Below are 16,410 nucleotides of genomic sequence, written 5' to 3' on the forward strand. Positions count from 1 at the left end.
TGTAATTCTAGAAACAAATGAAGAGAATGCAAAAATCCCTGATACAATAAACCAGGGCATTGTTAGTATTTATTAAAAGTTGCATTTGTCCACGAAATGCACACAAATGGACTGCTATGGTTTTTTCTTCAGATCGTTAGGTTATGGTTGCATCGGAAGAAAGTGGTCATCAAAAAAAGAATGATGGAGCAATGGAGACTGTGGTCAGGTGTATTGTATGAATGTGTGAAGCAAATAAAAAGAAGTTCTACAATATCAAAATAGTTCAAATCAATATTTATACTAACCTGGGAACTGAGATCTGGGCATAATGGTTTCCATCCCAACGCACCCTCAGGCCAAAGGATGTTTGAAGGGTGATGAACTGACCAGCAAGACTAATAGACATGAGAGGAGAGGGGGAGTGGGGCAGAGCCACCCGTACTCCGTTCACCTGATTCAGTGATGAAGAAAAGGATAATATAAAGATGTTAAACAGACTGTGTAAACTTCTAATTGGTGGACAGGTCAGGGAGTATAAAAGTAGAAAGAGTGTGGAGTGTTCAGTATATCAGGCAAAAACTGACTTTGTACAGTTTTAACAAGCAAGAAAGATACTGCTTGATGCCTGTCACACTGTGTTATCTTTGGCATTTGTATAGGTTCAACTGACAACATGGGACAAATCTGTTTTTTGGCAAGGTGTTAGCAACAATGTAACTAAAGATATAATTTCACATTAGTTGTTTTGCTAAAATGTCAGTTATGTGTAGACATAAGACATCCATGGTGATGATACAGCTGGTGTCTGGGATGTGTATTGGCACATTATTATACCTAAAGATGGGAAATATAACAGATAGTAATTCATTCATATACTGACCAGTGTCGTACTTGTCTTCATCAGGGTCACAGTAATTCCATCCACTGTCACATATAGCTTCCTCAGGTATGACACTCCTGCAACTCCTCTCTCTTCATTCTTTGCCTCCACAGAGAACCAAGGGCCTGCACAGGGAAGACCACGACAATCAGGAATATTGTGTGTTTATATTAAAGGTGAACATTGGCAGATATTGGCATTAACATACAAACCATCACTGACATTCAGTGTCTTCTTTTTGCAGCAAACGTGAATGAAAACAACATGTGTCATGCTTTGTGATGAAAATAATGAATGAGTAAATTTAGCTCATTTAAACTTGGATGAATTTGTGGGTGTGGCAAGACTAGAACAGGTGCAATGAAACCCAAACATCTTAATAAATAAATGTCTGAATTGGTGTGTACCTGTGCTGTTCCTACAGGTTCTGGCCAGTGTGTAAGTACAGGTTCCCATGAAGGTGTAGTACTTCTTGTCAAAGGTGTTGTAGTGTGGATCCCCAGAAACTACACAATCCTGGAAGCCTGAGAGAGGGACAAAGATCAGGAACATCAGACTGAAACACAGATGAAGCCACTGTAGAACAATTACCTAATAACAGTGCAGTTCACTGCTGCTTTGGACCTATAATGGCATTAAAATAGATGCAAAGAATATATCATTTCCTGACTAGACAAAAATTTGTATTATTTGCATTTCTTTTTTTCAACTCTGTGATTCTGTATTACGAAGAAATGCATGTAACAAGTGTTGTTATAGACAAACTGTACAAAAGAGAGCAAAAGAAACATAACAAAAACACACAAACATTTCACTGTTGCTGAAAGTGAAGACAGCTCTGGTTTGTGCTTCTCTCGCTTCCATTACTCAGTCTAACTGTGTATATTAGAGCAGGGACAGAAAATGCTAGTTTGAGAACTTTGACAAAGTCTGCAGCATCACATCAAACACAGTTGCAAAACTTTTCAGGTTGGCAGTCCAACCCATGAGATCTGGAAATCTACTTAGAATATAATGGCTACAGCTTTACTTTGTTTTTTTTTTTAGGTGTGAACATAACAAACATACTCGTAGGATAGCAGCCCAGCTCTCCATCCTGAAGTTTACATTCATGCATTGGGGGGCATTCAGAGGCTTCACAGGTAATTCCAGCTGCACCACACCAACATTTTCGCTTGCAGTCTTCCTCAAAAAACTCCTCTCCGGGCTGACAGACAGGCAACAAAATTGACAATTCAGCATAGCAGGCACAGATGATTCTTTGTAAATCATTATATGCATGTATGTATGAAAATGTTGTTTTAGAGAGACACATAAAGACACTGCAAGTGACCTGACTTGAAATACAAAGGACCAAATGATTCACTGCCGGCCTATCAGACCCACTTCACCATACCTCATAATACTGGCCGTTCGTGTGGTTGCAGCCACACATGTTCTCCTTAACGCACTTGCCAGCACTCAGGACGTAGCTGGGATCACACACACAGGACTCAGAGCAGGGACCAGAGCAGGAGGGGGGTTTTCCAAAGCATGTTTCCTGACAAGGATCTGCACAGGGTTCGTAGTGGCTGTTTGGGGGGCAGTTCAGTGCTAAGCAGACCACAAGAGGTTGAAGTTAGTGATAGGAGACAAAAGTATGTGCTGCTTAAAATATAAAATCACAGCTTTTTATAAGAAAAAAAAATGTGTCTTAGGCACTTCCAGCTGTGTTGTCTTCTGTGTAACTAGATTGTTTGAGTTTGGTGGTAACCCAGTCTCCTGCAGCCTCTTGGCATATGTCGTCTGTCCACTAGGTATGCTAAAGCAGCACTCCCTCAGTTAACTTTAGTGAGTAGAAAGCCCGTATGAGGTACTCTTCCTCAAGTCAGAACTGACATAAACTTCTTTGTGTGATTTTCTCCCAACTACTCAGCCGAGCTGATTTTACCTAAAGATATTTTACTACTAAATTAAATCATTTGTCCTTTTAATACTCACGGCAGAAGGTTTCATTCCTCCATGGTCCAAGGTTGACCCCACGATCTTGGCATTCATTGACATAGGCTTCAATGGCTTCACACAAAATGGGCTTGGCTCCATCCAGCTCACACAAGTCAAAGACACAGTCCCTGAAGTAATTCTGAGAACAAACAATCACTTTGTTACAATGCTTTATATTGTCTGACCATCTAAAAGCACAAATTCAAATTATTCCACTATTACTAACATCACATTTTCAACCCAGTACACACACACATACACAAATACAACAAGCAATGCACTATCCTCTACATGAACATACATTGGGGTTGACTTTGCGATGGCACACAGCAAAGGTCCATTTTTGTCCAGCAGAATGCCACAATATCCAGAGCTTTCATACAGTTCCTGTTCTTCTTTATTGCACCCAGGGATGGTAGTGTTGGGTTTCTTATTACATCTGTCAAGACATACTTTCATCTTAAGAACATTTGTCTTTTGTCAATGGTAAATGTTTCTTTACACTTGCATCTCTGCAATACTCACTCTGGATTCATGTTCCAACTGTGTCCAAAGTCATTGGCATTTTCAGCTAAGCTTCCATCTGGTTTATGGAAGTCATCTTTAGTATCTCCATCATAGTTGCCACACAGGCCACACAGCTTGTTCTGATAGCTGCAGATTACAGTAAAATAATTGTGTTGGAGTCTTATGCAAGAAAGACTAACAACTCAGTCAGAACTACGTCTTACAATGTGTTTTAATTCCAGCCAAGTTGCTTTTCAGCAGTAGACTAAACCCCACACATTAGTAAGACTAAAAGATCAGACATGCATGTTTGATGCGTTTGACAGCATCAGCATAGAATGAACTAGTCAGGAAATGATAACTTTTGTGTGATTCTATCTTGAAATTTTGAGTGAGCTGTTTGTGTTGCCTCTGCTAGATTGCTTAAATAAAATATCCTAGCTGTGCCATTAATCTCTGTCTTTATCACCTTACTACTGGTTACAGATAAAGGAGTCATGTTCAGTATATGAATATGTGTTATTGTTTTAGTTGTATTATTAGGGATGTAGATTTCTGGACTGGTGAATTTTTGATTAAAACACCATTTTATAAGGAAACCGTGAATTTGGTCTTCACTCACTCTTTGATCACTTTGATGTCCATGAAGGTGTTTCCATCATAGCGAACCGTCACACCAAAGTTCATGGAGACAGTGTAGTGTTTTCCTGACTTGAACACAGAAATACCAGGGGCCGGGGACAGTGGCAGATTGACATTGGTCCCATTAACCTGTGTGGGAAAATAGGCACAGTACATCAAATCTGGCCAACATTTTCATTTTTGAATTACCTATGTCACAACATTACTATCTGTAAATAAAAATAAACGTTCCCTCATCATGCCAATGATGTATGAACAACAGTCCCTCTCTGAGAGGGCCATGGCCGCCTACTGAGATCTTGCCTGACCGGTCAAACGCAGCTGCCGGCGTTAGAAGTGAGAGTGGATCGAAGCTAAAGGCATGGAAGCCCAAGAAGCAGTCGACCAGAACGATACCCAAACCTTAAATTGCATTGTACGAGATCTAACTGGGGCTCCCGGTGGCCGCTTGGTTCCAATCGGAGACAAAAATGGATGAGTCCTCCTCACTGCAGCTGAGCAACCCACGTTGAGTCAAACAGTTCTGCGATACTTTAAACCAGCCCGAGCCACTCCACCTGTTTGAGGCCGAAGAACTTGCACCCTCCATGGATTTTCTTCTTGTCGATATCGGACAAATCAGCGATGCCAAAGTCAAGACAGCGATCCAACTCCTCAAGAGTGGAAAGGCTGCTGGCCTGGACGAGTACCTCCCCATAATCCTGAAGCACGACGAAGCCCAGTTGGAAGCTGCCCTTAGAAGACCCCTAAACACCTGCTGGTCAACATCGTGTGTACCCTATGATTGGACAAAAGGCATCATCACCAAACTTCCTACGAAAGGCTATTTGGGCGACTGTAAGAACTGCCGGGGCATCATGTTGCTGTCGGTACCCAGGAAAGTGCTTTGCCTCGTTCTTTTAAATTGGCTACGACATGCAGTGGACGAACGATTGTGAGAAGAGCTTGCTGGCTTTCAGAGTGGCCAGTCGTGCGTCGAGCACATCTTCACCCTCCGCATGATCATTGAAATTTCAACGACTTCAAGAAGGGTTTTGACAGCGTCCATCAGCCGACTCTATGGGCTATTCTACGTCAATATGGAATCCCCCAGCGGTTTGTAGACACCCTTTGTGGTCTCTACTCCAACTCCTGCTGCTGCGTCCGGACAGATGATTTCTGAATGGATTTCTTCCCGATCAATACTGGTGTCCGACAGGAATGTATGCTATCGCCTTTCCTCTTCCTGTTGGTAATTGACTTCATCATGCAACGATCAGTTGACCAAACTGGCATCGGTGTCAACTGTCACGAACAATCTCACCGACTTGGACTTCGCGGACGACATTGCCCTGCTGGGGTCGACTCAGGAAGACTTCCAAGAGTTAACTGCGGCTTTGCAGAGGGAGGCGATGAAGAACGACGACCAAGAAGACGACGGTACTCCAAGTTGGTTACGCATGTTCCTGTTGATCAATCAACAACATGCTGAAGAGGTGGATAATTTCACATATTTCGAAAGCATCATCTCGAATGATGGGATCCCTGATCAAGATGTGGACTTCACAGTAGGGAAGGCGGCCGGGGTCTTCCGACGTCTCCAATTCAATTCATTTCAATTCAATTTTATTTGTATAGCGCCACATTACAACAACAGTCACCTCAAGGCGCTTTATATTGTAAGGTGGACACTACAATAATACATACAAAGAAAAAAAACAACAATGATATGACCCCCTATGAGCAAGCACTCTGGTGACAGTGGCGTCTTTTAACAGGAAGAAACCTACGACAGAACCAGCGAAAGCAAAGCCGACCAAAGATCTCATGGCGTCGAACGTTTATGGATGATCTGAAAACCGTTGACATTGCCTGGGATGAAGTTGAAGCAGTCGCCGCTGACTGACGTCGATGGAGATCATTAGCTGCCCGATGTGTCGCTCGGTGTAGGAGAAACTAAGTGCAAAGTGTAACTGCAAGTTTCTTTTTATGGTCAATTGCAGTGGTTTTCAGAAGTGTTCCTGAGCATGTGCAGTGATTTGTACCACATAATAATGTTTGTTTGTAATGCAGTAGTGCCTGATAACGTGATAGTGTGATTGGGTTTGACATGCAAAACATCCTGTTTCCTCCTCTCATGTCTTACCTGCACAGTGCCACCTTTGAGAATGGAGATCTTTATCATCTGTGCGTATACATGTACGGCCTTCACATAGGAGATGGTCGGCCTGTTATACCGGTTTTCATTGTCAGTATGGACCTCAAAGTAGGGCACAGTTGTGTCATTGCATGGACTAGACATCAGATAGCTGCAGTTGCCCATGAAGTCATATTTGCGTTTGTCAAAGCTGGTGTAGTGTGGATCGCCAGATGCGACGCACGTGGATGTACCTAAAGGAATAATAAATAAGAAATTGTAATTTCCACACTGTCAACTATCAAGTTATTCCGACTGACTGTAAAGCACAACACAAGGTGCTCCTTTTGCTGATGTAATTTATTACAGTGCATTAAATCACAGTTGAGCACCAGTCCAAATAATGTTGTCTTGAGGTGTGGCTAGACCATCCATTCCTTAAATGATACTTTCTTAAGGTGCAAGGGATCATTCCAGTCCAAATTCTTTAATATTTCAACAAACATTATTACCTTTAGGATAGCAGCCTGCAACACCATTAACCTCTCGACACTCTTCAGTGGGGTCACAGGAGTTATCAACACATTCCAAAGTGTAGTTTCCTGCACAGCGACACAGCTTTGTGCAGCCGTCTCCAAATACAATCTCACCAGGCTGGATAAAATGAACACTATCAGTACTGAGAAAGTATACTGTATGTCTGTAAATGTACACAGTACACAGTACTAACTAGGACATCTGACCTCATAATAGTTATTGTTGTCATCTAAACAACCACATTTGTCCAATGGCACGCAGTGCCGTCCTTTGAAGACAAAGCCTGGTTTGCAGAAACACCCAGTGATGCAGGAGCCAGAACAGTTGGTAGAGGGTTCCATACATGTAGGAATGCAAGCTGGACCGCACTCTATATACTCTGCGTTAGGTGGACACAGGTCTGTACAGAAAGAATAAGGATTACTGGAAACTGAGTAGATACGATTTCCTGAACAAAAAGGTAGGAAGTTATTATGCAGTCTTAAAAACTCAGTCCAAACTAACAATATCAGTAGAGACAGTGGAGGTTTGGAGCGCCTGTTGCTAAAATGACTGCATTTATTTACAGCATTTCTAAGACCAGTCGGATAAACCACTTGACACCATAATCCACATCCATGCATCCATGCAGCTGTTTCTCTGTCACACTCACTCACTAATAAACACATGTATCGCAGATTGTGGAGCCGCTGTATAAGATGGATAACTGGCTCAAGCCTCAATAGAAGCCTCAATAGAAATATAATATATCCTATAGATGTATGTGAAGCTGTGTGATTAATATACCCAGAGGGTGGCATTCATATTCTCCATCTTGTAGTTGGCAGCTCTCAGTAGTTGGGTTACAGCTGGTGTTATGACACTGTAGCAGACCTCCACTGTGGCACGTACACTTTTGTTCACAACCCTCCAAGTACCAGTCATCGCCCACCTGACAAATGTACACAGAATGCAAAAAATAATCAGAAATTTTGTCATGTAATTCTCTCTTGTATGTCCCATGAATATAAAGATCTAAATGATAAATATCATTTAGATCCAAATGAGAGAAATATAACTGGTAGGCAGGCGAGTAAAGATAAACAGCCCATGGCCTCAATAAGGTGGTAAGGAATCCAGAGAGTGGAGTGGATGAGTTCAGAAAATTAGGAAGGAATGGCGGGAGAAGAGATCAAACCAAATTTCAGACAATGAAAGACCTTAAAGATGACTCGTGTGGAGCCTGGATGGATGCATGTCTGGATTTTAAGACTTGAGGTAATGGGTTGACGCCTCGTAAAAGTTCCCGTGAGATTTCTAATATACATTTGGATTCAAACCAGGGATTCTGTATGCCACTAACTAATTAAGCCAACCTACACTCATTTATTTACTGATTTTGTGCTTGCTAAATTTGGTGGCTCCAGTATATAAATGCTCTTACATAAATACAAATGCTATAACACCAGTGTCTTTTAAAGTCAGGTAAAATACAGTGTAAACAACATAATCTGTGCTTGATAAGTTGAAAGTAAAAACCTTTGTTGTAAAACCAGTATTTTTGTGCCAACAGCTCACTGCAGTCTATGCACCCTTAATTTAGCTGAGTTTTGATTTCTTTTGTACTGTAAGGTCTTTGTGCCCTTTTGGTGTCTCTCCTGTTGAAGTGGTACAATATAAAGAGAACTGAAAATGATGTTAGCATGAGCTTAGCACATTTTAAGGGTAAATGGAATGTGGTTTTAATTGCTTGGAGGCTGTTTCCACTTACAGGGTGATAGGTTCCACTGGGGTCCACACAACCACAGTCTCTCAGTTCCACACATTTGTCATCACTGAGAATGAAGCCAGGGTTACACTCACAACCCTCCACACACACTTCCTCACAGCCAGGTGGTCCCACCACACCAAGACATGTCTCAGGACATGAACTCACACAAAGGGAGTAGGAGCTGTTGGGAGGACAGGTGAGAGCTGTGTGGACAAACACAGGGATGAACAATAATGAGAGGGAACAATGGTGGACAAATGGCAACAGGGAAGAGAGGAATTGATTATGGAGGGTGAGTAGGATGATTCAACGACAGGGCATCTAGGTATCTCATATTGATTTTACTTTGTGCAGTGTCATAAATGAAAGGATAGACAATATTAACGGCATTGTTCGTTTTAAATTGGTTTCAGTATTGTGCACTGTATCTTAACCTCTCCTCCATATACAATTATAAATATGATTATAAGTTCAATTATAATGTTGGTCAGCAGGATGTAATATATGTTAGTTATATTTACAGGTGGAGACAACTTCCAAAAAGAGAAGTTATGGCATGCATCCCATTTAAAAAGGTATTATTCAAGGCTTTATTCATTCATGCTTCAGAATGGGGCTCATCAAGCCAATGGGTGATGTCACTGTGACTATGTTTTATATACAGTTTATGATGTTCACAGCTGATAAAATATCTTATATCATATAGATATATTTAGTATATCTCATATTCAAACTTACAGCAGAAGTCTGGAGTCCTCCATGGGTAGACTTTGGCTCCAGCACTATGACATGCGTCAGTGTAGGCCTGGAGCTGGTCACACAGCACGTGCTGCTGGCCATTGAACTGACACATGTCAAACACACAGCTTTGGAAGAATGGAGTGGGATTAACTACACTGATGCACTCCCTGGAACAGAGAAAAACATTCACTTAGTTTAGGCAGGAAAAGGCAGAGGCTCATATATACTGAAAATCTGAGTTTAAACATACAAACAGACAAACTACATTTGGGGTGGAACAGTCAATAACTCTTGCATTAGTTTAGCAACAATTCACTAGCTGGGGCCACATGCTCATTTTAGGTTTGACAATGGTTTTAGTAGATAAAGGTGAATGGCTTAAACATGAATTGAACTGCGGTTTGGGGAAGGCCTCGCTGGGTACTGGCAGTGGCTCCCGGGCCTGGCAGATCTCCAAAGAAGGCAGCCCCAAGAAGCAGGAATAACTTTGAATTATGAAGGTCAAAGACCTCTGCAGTAATATTTCAATTTTCAATTCAATTTATGTATACAGCACCAAATCACAACAACAGTCGCCTCAAGGTGCTTAATATGTAAATTTCAGACAATGAATGACTTTAATAGATGAAAGAGGAGACCCCTCGATCGAGTAGCGACGTGGCTCGACTGGTCTGGATGGACACATGCCTGGAATTTAAGACTTGAGGTAATGGCTTGATGACTTGTAAAAGCTTCCGTGAGCTTGTCTTGGAGTAGAAGATGGACAGGGGGCGGCTGGCTGCTTAATTTACTTTGGGTAAGGTAGCGATAACTACTATACCTATCTCTGAAAGGAACAGAGATGACGGTAAGCAGTTTTAGAAGGGTGGGTTGAATTGAAAGACTGATTAGAGGAGAAGAGCCTTCCATAATGATAACCCCCAAAACCAGCAGAGAGCCGAGTAGATTTCCACTGAACCTCATAGAAGATGATTAAGTCATTTTGGATGTTTTCAGAACCTTGGTTTGGAGAACTGTCTGGAATGACTGTGTCAAGAAGGAAGGAATTGGATGATGCTAGTGAATGCACATGAGAAGTGAAGGGATGCTTTGAGGAATTATGTGCACAGGGGAGTTCAGATGTCTTGAACTCTTCCGCAGTCAAAGCCAGAAACTGGCATGCTGTGCCAGAAGGGTTAACTGCTGCACGTTGTAATCGAGGGAACAAAATGGAGAAACTGGCATCTTGGTATGAGGAATGTTTACTGCTGTGTTTGCAAATGTCCGATATGGAGACAAAGACTGGCAACATGGTGTCAGTAATGTGCAATGATAAATTTTGCGAAAGATGTATAGATGCATGGACACTGGTATTGCAGTTATTAGGAAAAGCTTGCTGCTACATTTGTGAAAGCGGGATAGAGGGAAGAGAAACTGGCATCCCGGTGCCAAAAAGAATGATGCTGGATATTGCTAAGAAGGGAAAGAGGGAAGAAAAGCTTGCTACTGCGTTTGCGAGTGAAAGACAAGAACCTGGAATCCCGGTCACAAAAGCTTGCTGCTACATTTGGAAAGGAGGAATAGAGAAAGAGAGCATGCCATCCCAGTGCTAAAACCTTGCTGCTGCATTTGAAGAGGACAAATAGAGAAAGAAACCCAGATTCCCGGTTCCAAAAGCTTGCTGCTACATTTGCAAAGGAGGGACAGAGAAAGAGAACCCTGGCATCCCAGTGCAAAAAAGCATGCTGCTGCATTTTGTGTAGGAGGGACAGAGAGAAGGGTTACTGGCAACCTGGTGCCAAAAGCTTGCTCCTGTATTTATAAAGTAGGAATAGAGAAAGAGAACAAGGCATCCTGGTGCTAAAAGCTTGCTGCTGTGTTTGCAATCGAGGGATAGAGAAAGAAACCTGGCATCCCGGCGCCAAAAGCTTGCTGCTTCATTTGCAAAGGAAGGATAGAGACAGAGAACCTGGTATCCCAGTGCCAAAAATTTAACAGCTGCATTTTGAGAAGGAGGGATAGAGGGAAAGAGAAACTAGAAACAACTTGGTAGAAAACCTTGCTGATGCATTTGGGAATGAGGGGCGAGAACTTGGCATCCCAGTGCCTAAAGCTTGCTGTTGCTTTTGCACAGGAGGGATATAGACAGAACCTGGCATTCCAGTGCTAGAAGGGTGCACTGCTGCTTTTTGTAACGATAGATGGAGAGAAACTGGCAACTTGTTGGTAGAAAGCTTGCTGCTGCGTTTGAGAATGAGGGACAAAGAACAAAACTGGCATCCCAGTGCCAGAAGGGTTCATTACAGCATTACAATAATAGTATTGAAAAGATTTTTTCATATTTTCCAGGTCAGTTGGGTGATTACCAGGCATACTGTCATTTATTTCATGATATTTTACGGCCTGGAAAAAAAACGTTGTAAGATCCCAGGCATCCCATCAGTTTAACCAAGTCGATAACCAAAAGTGGAGGGGTTGTGAATTCTTACCGGAAGGGTCCAGTAGGGTCTGTAATTTTACCACATTTCTCTGGTTTTACAACTTCAGTTTCCAAGTTGGGGTCACAGTCTGGATCAGGCTTTGTTCCTGGGGTACATCTGGTCAATACAAATACAAAACACAGTTACATTCTCTTCAGTGTGTCAGGAGGAGTCCGACAGTAAGGTAACAAAAGACATAACCATAAGAAATCCAAAAGACAGTAAGATGAATGTTTTTGAACTCACGAGTCATCTTCATCGACTTCAGTCTGCCAGCTGTTCCCAAAGTCATTACTATTTCCTGCCACAGTGCCATCTGGTTTGGTGAAGTCATTGTCTGGGTTCCCATCATAGTCACCACAAAGGCCACACATTTGGTCATAGTAGGAGCTGGTAGGACAAAGTCAAGGCAGGATATGTAGGATTAAGATAACAAAGTCTTAAGAATATTTGCAATGTTTAATAAGGTGTTGCTTGGCCTTTTATTGTAATTCTAGAAACAAATGAAGAGAATGCAAAAATCCCTGATACAATAAACCAGGGCATCGTTAGTATTTATTAAAAGTTGCATTTGTCCACGAAATGCACACAAATGGACTGCTATGGTTTTTTCTTCAGATCGTTAGGTTATGGTTGCATCGGAAGAAAGTGGTCATCAAAAAAAGAATGATGGAGCAATGGAGACTGTGGTCAGGTGTATTGTATGAATGTGTGAAGCAAATAAAAAGAAGTTCTACAATATCAAAATAGTTCAAATCAATATTTATACTAACCTGGGAACTGAGATCTGGGCATAATGGTTTCCATCCCAACGCACCCTCAGGCCAAAGGATGTTTGAAGCGTGATGAACTGACCAGCAAGACTAATAGACATGAGAGGAGAGGGGGAGTGGGGCAGAGCCACCCGTACTCCGTTCACCTGATTCAGTGATGAAGAAAAAGATAATATAAAGATGTTAAACAGACTGTATAAACTTCTAATTGGTGGACAGGTCAGGGAGTATAAAAGTAGAAAGAGTGTGGAGTGTGCAGTATATCAGGCAAAAACAGACTTTGTATAGTTTTAATAAGCAAGAAAGCTTTATGCTGTGTGCCTATCACACTGTGTTATCTTTGGCATTTGTATAGGTTCAACTGACAAAATGGGAAAAATCTGTTTTTTGGCAAGGTGTTAGCAACAATGTAACTAAATATATAATTTCACATTAGTTGTTTTGCTAAAATGTCAGTTATGTGTAGACATGATACATCCATGGTGATGATACAGCTGGTGTCTGGGATGTGTATTGGCACACATTATACCTAAAGATGGGAAATACAACAGATAGTAATTCATTCATACACTGACCAGTGTCGTACTTGTCTTCATCAGGGTCACAGTAATTCCATCCACTGTCACATATAGCTTCCTCAGGTATGACACTCCTGCAACTCCTCTCTCTTCATTCTTTGCCTCCACAGAGAACCAAGGGCCTGCACAGAGAAGACCACGACAATCAGGAATATTGTGTGTTTATATTAAAGGTGAACATTGGCAGATATTGGCATTAACATACAAACCATCACTGACATTCAGTGTTTTCTTTTTGCAGCAAACGTGAATGAAAACAACATGTGTCATGCTTTGTGATGAAAATAATGAATGAGTAAATTTAGCTCATTTAAACTTGGATGAATTTGTGGGTGTGGCAAGACTAGAACAGGTGCAATGAAACCCAAACATCTTAATAAATAAATGTCTGAATTGGTGTGTACCTGTGCTGTTCCTACAGGTTCTGGCCAGTGTGTAAGTACAGGTTCCCATGAAGGTGTAGTACTTCTTGTCAAAGGTGTTGTAGTGTGGATCCCCAGAAACTACACAATCCTGGAAGCCTGAGAGAGGGACAAAGATCAGGAACATCAGACTGAAACACAGATGAAGCCACTGTAGAACAATTACATAATAACAGTGCAGTTCACTGCTGCTTTGGACCTATAATGGCATTAAAATAGATGCAAAGAATATATCATTTCCTGACTAGACAAAAATTTGTATTATTTGCATTTGTTTTCTCCAACTCTGTGATTTTGTATTATAAAGAAATGCATGTAACAAGTGCTGTTATAGACAAACTGTACAGAAGCGAGGAAAAGAAACATAACAGCAACACACACATAAATATTTCACTGTTGCTGAAAGTGAAGACAGCTCTGGTTTGTGTTTCTTTATCTTCCATTACCATTTTATTTCTGATGTATATTTGAGCAGGGACAGAAAATGCTAGTTTGAGAACTTTGACAAAGTCTACAGCATCACATCAAACACAGTTGCAAAAATTTTCAGGTTGGCAGTCCAACCCATGAGATCTGGAAACCTACTTAGAATATAATGGCTACAGCTTTACTTTGTTTTGTTTTTTAGGTGTGAACATAACGAACATACTCGTAGGATAGCAGCCCAGCTCTCCATGCTGAAGTTTACATTCATGCATTGGGGGGCATTCAGAGGCTTCACAGGTAATTCCAGCTGCACCACACCAACATTTTCGCTTGCAGTCTTCCTCAAAAAACTCCTCTCCGGGCTGACAGACAGGCAACAAAATTGACAATTCAGCATAGCAGGCACAGATGATTCTTTGTAAATCATTATATGCATGTATGTATGAAAATGTTGTTTTAGAGAGGACATAAAGACACTGCAAGTGACCTGACTTGAAATACAAAGGACCAAATGATTCACTGCCGGCCTATCAGACCCACTTCACCATACCTCATAATACTGGCCGTTCGTGTGGTTGCAGCCACACATGTTCTCCTTAACGCACTTGCCAGCACTCAGGACGTAGCTGGGATCACACACAGGACTCAGAGCAGGGACCAGAGCAGGAGGGGGGTTTTCCAAAGCATGTTTCCTGACAAGGATCTGCACAGGGTTCGTAGTGGCTGTTTGGGGGGCAGTTCAGTGCTAAGCAGACCACAAGAGGTTGAAGTTAGTGATAGGAGACAAAAGTATGTGCTGCTTAAAATATAAAATCACAGCTTTTTATAAGAAAAAAAAATGTGTCTTAGGCACTTCCAGCTGTGTTGTCTTCTGTGTAACTAGATTGTTTGAGTTTGGTGGTAACTCAGTCTCCTGCAGCCTCTTGGCACATGTCGTCTGTCCACTAGGTATGCTAAAGCAGCACTCCCTCAGTTAACTTTAGTGAGTAGAAAGCCCGTATGAAGTACTCTTCCTCAAGTCAGAACTGACATAAACTTCTTTGTGTGATTTTCTCCCAACTACTCAGCCGAGCTGATTTTACCTAAAGATATTTTACTACTAAATTAAATCATTTGTCCTTCTAATACTCACGGCAGAAGGTTTCATTCCTCCATGGTCCAAGGTTGACCCCACGATCTTGGCATTCATTGACATAGGCTTCAATGGCTTCACACAAAATGGGCTTGGCTCCATCCAGCTCACACAAGTCAAAGACACAGTCCCTGAAGTAATTCTGAGAACAAACAATCACTTTGTTACAATGCTTTATATTGTCTGACCATCTAAAAGCACAAATTCAAATTATTCCACTATTACTAACATCACATTTTCAACCCGAGTACACACACACATACACAAATACAACAAGCAATGCACTATCCTCTACATGAACATACATTGGGGTTGACTTTGCGATGGCACACAGCAAAAGGTCCATTTTTGTCCAGCAGAATGCCACAATATCCAGAGCTTTCATACAGTTCCTGTTCTTCTTTATTGCACCCAGGGATGGTAGTGTTGGGCTTCTTATTACATCTGTCAAGACAGACTTTCATCTTAAGAACATTTGTCTTTTGTCAATGGTAAATGTTTCTTTACACTTGCATCTCTGCAATACTCACTCTGGATTCATGTTCCAACTGTGTCCAAAGTCATTGGCATTTTCAGCTAAGCTTCCATCTGGTTTGCGGAAGTCATCTTTAGTATCTCCATCATAGTTGCCACACAGGCCACAAAGCTTGTTCTGATAGCTGCAGATTACAGAAAATGATTGTGTTGGAGTCTTATGCAAGAAAGACTAACAAGTCAGCCAGAACAACATCTTACAACGTATTTTAATTCCAGCCAAGTTTCTTTTCAGCAGTGACTAAACCCCACACATTAGTAAGACTAAAAGATCAGAGTTGTACATTTGATGCGTTTGACAGCATCAGCATAGAATTAACTAATCAGGAAATGATAACTTTTGTGTGATTCTATCTTGAAATTTTGAGTGAGCTGTTTGTGTTGCCCCTGCTAAATTGTTTACATAAAATGTCCTAGCTGTGTCCTTAATTTCTGCCTTTATCACCTTACTACTGGTTACAGATAAAGGAGTCATGTTCAGGATATGAATATGTGTTATAGTTTTAGTTGTATCAGTATGGATGTAGATTTCTGGACTGGTGAACTTATGATTAAAACACCATTTTATAAGGAAACCATGAATTTGGTCTTCACTCACTCTTCGATTACTTTGATGTCCATGAAGGCGTTTCCATCATATCGAACCGTCACACCAAAGTTCATGGAGACAGTGTAGTGTTTTCCTGACTTGAACACAGAAATACCAGGGGCCGGGGAAAGTGGCAGATTGACATTGGTCCCATTAACCTGTGTGGGAAAATAGGCACAGTACATCAAATCTAGTCAAGTATTAGCCAACATTTTCATTTTCGAATTACCCATGTCACAACATTACTATCTGTAAATAAAAAGAAACGTTTCCTCATCATGGCAGTGATGTCTGAACAACATTTTAAGACATAAAAAAACAAGAAGAACAACATAAAAATTATGTTGAAATTATTTTGA

The 16,410-nt window shown here is 41.3% G+C and overlaps 1 protein-coding gene across 1 annotated transcript in view; it reads right to left on the bottom strand.

Moving 5' to 3' along the window:
• zanl (zonadhesin, like) overlaps window positions 1-16,410 on the bottom strand; it is an 88,491-nt gene that overhangs the window by 62,144 nt on the left and 9,937 nt on the right. Inside the window, 28 exon segments of the mRNA XM_039609584.1 lie at window positions 288-433; window positions 863-987; window positions 1,270-1,386; window positions 1,931-2,069; window positions 2,259-2,455; window positions 2,843-2,984; window positions 3,147-3,178; window positions 3,181-3,284; window positions 3,371-3,499; window positions 3,975-4,123; window positions 6,120-6,364; window positions 6,623-6,764; window positions 6,854-7,047; window positions 7,434-7,578; window positions 8,398-8,600; window positions 9,136-9,305; window positions 11,607-11,714; window positions 11,844-11,987; window positions 12,371-12,516; window positions 12,946-13,070; window positions 13,353-13,469; window positions 14,020-14,158; window positions 14,347-14,434; window positions 14,436-14,541; window positions 14,929-15,070; window positions 15,234-15,372; window positions 15,459-15,587; window positions 16,061-16,209. Of these exon segments, the coding sequence (XP_039465518.1) occupies window positions 288-433; window positions 863-987; window positions 1,270-1,386; window positions 1,931-2,069; window positions 2,259-2,455; window positions 2,843-2,984; window positions 3,147-3,178; window positions 3,181-3,284; window positions 3,371-3,499; window positions 3,975-4,123; window positions 6,120-6,364; window positions 6,623-6,764; window positions 6,854-7,047; window positions 7,434-7,578; window positions 8,398-8,600; window positions 9,136-9,305; window positions 11,607-11,714; window positions 11,844-11,987; window positions 12,371-12,516; window positions 12,946-13,070; window positions 13,353-13,469; window positions 14,020-14,158; window positions 14,347-14,434; window positions 14,436-14,541; window positions 14,929-15,070; window positions 15,234-15,372; window positions 15,459-15,587; window positions 16,061-16,209 (3,911 nt within the window).

This window comes from Oreochromis aureus, linkage group 3 (assembly GCF_013358895.1).
Source record: "Oreochromis aureus strain Israel breed Guangdong linkage group 3, ZZ_aureus, whole genome shotgun sequence".
In the NCBI taxonomy this organism is placed as follows: domain Eukaryota; kingdom Metazoa; phylum Chordata; class Actinopteri; order Cichliformes; family Cichlidae; genus Oreochromis; species Oreochromis aureus.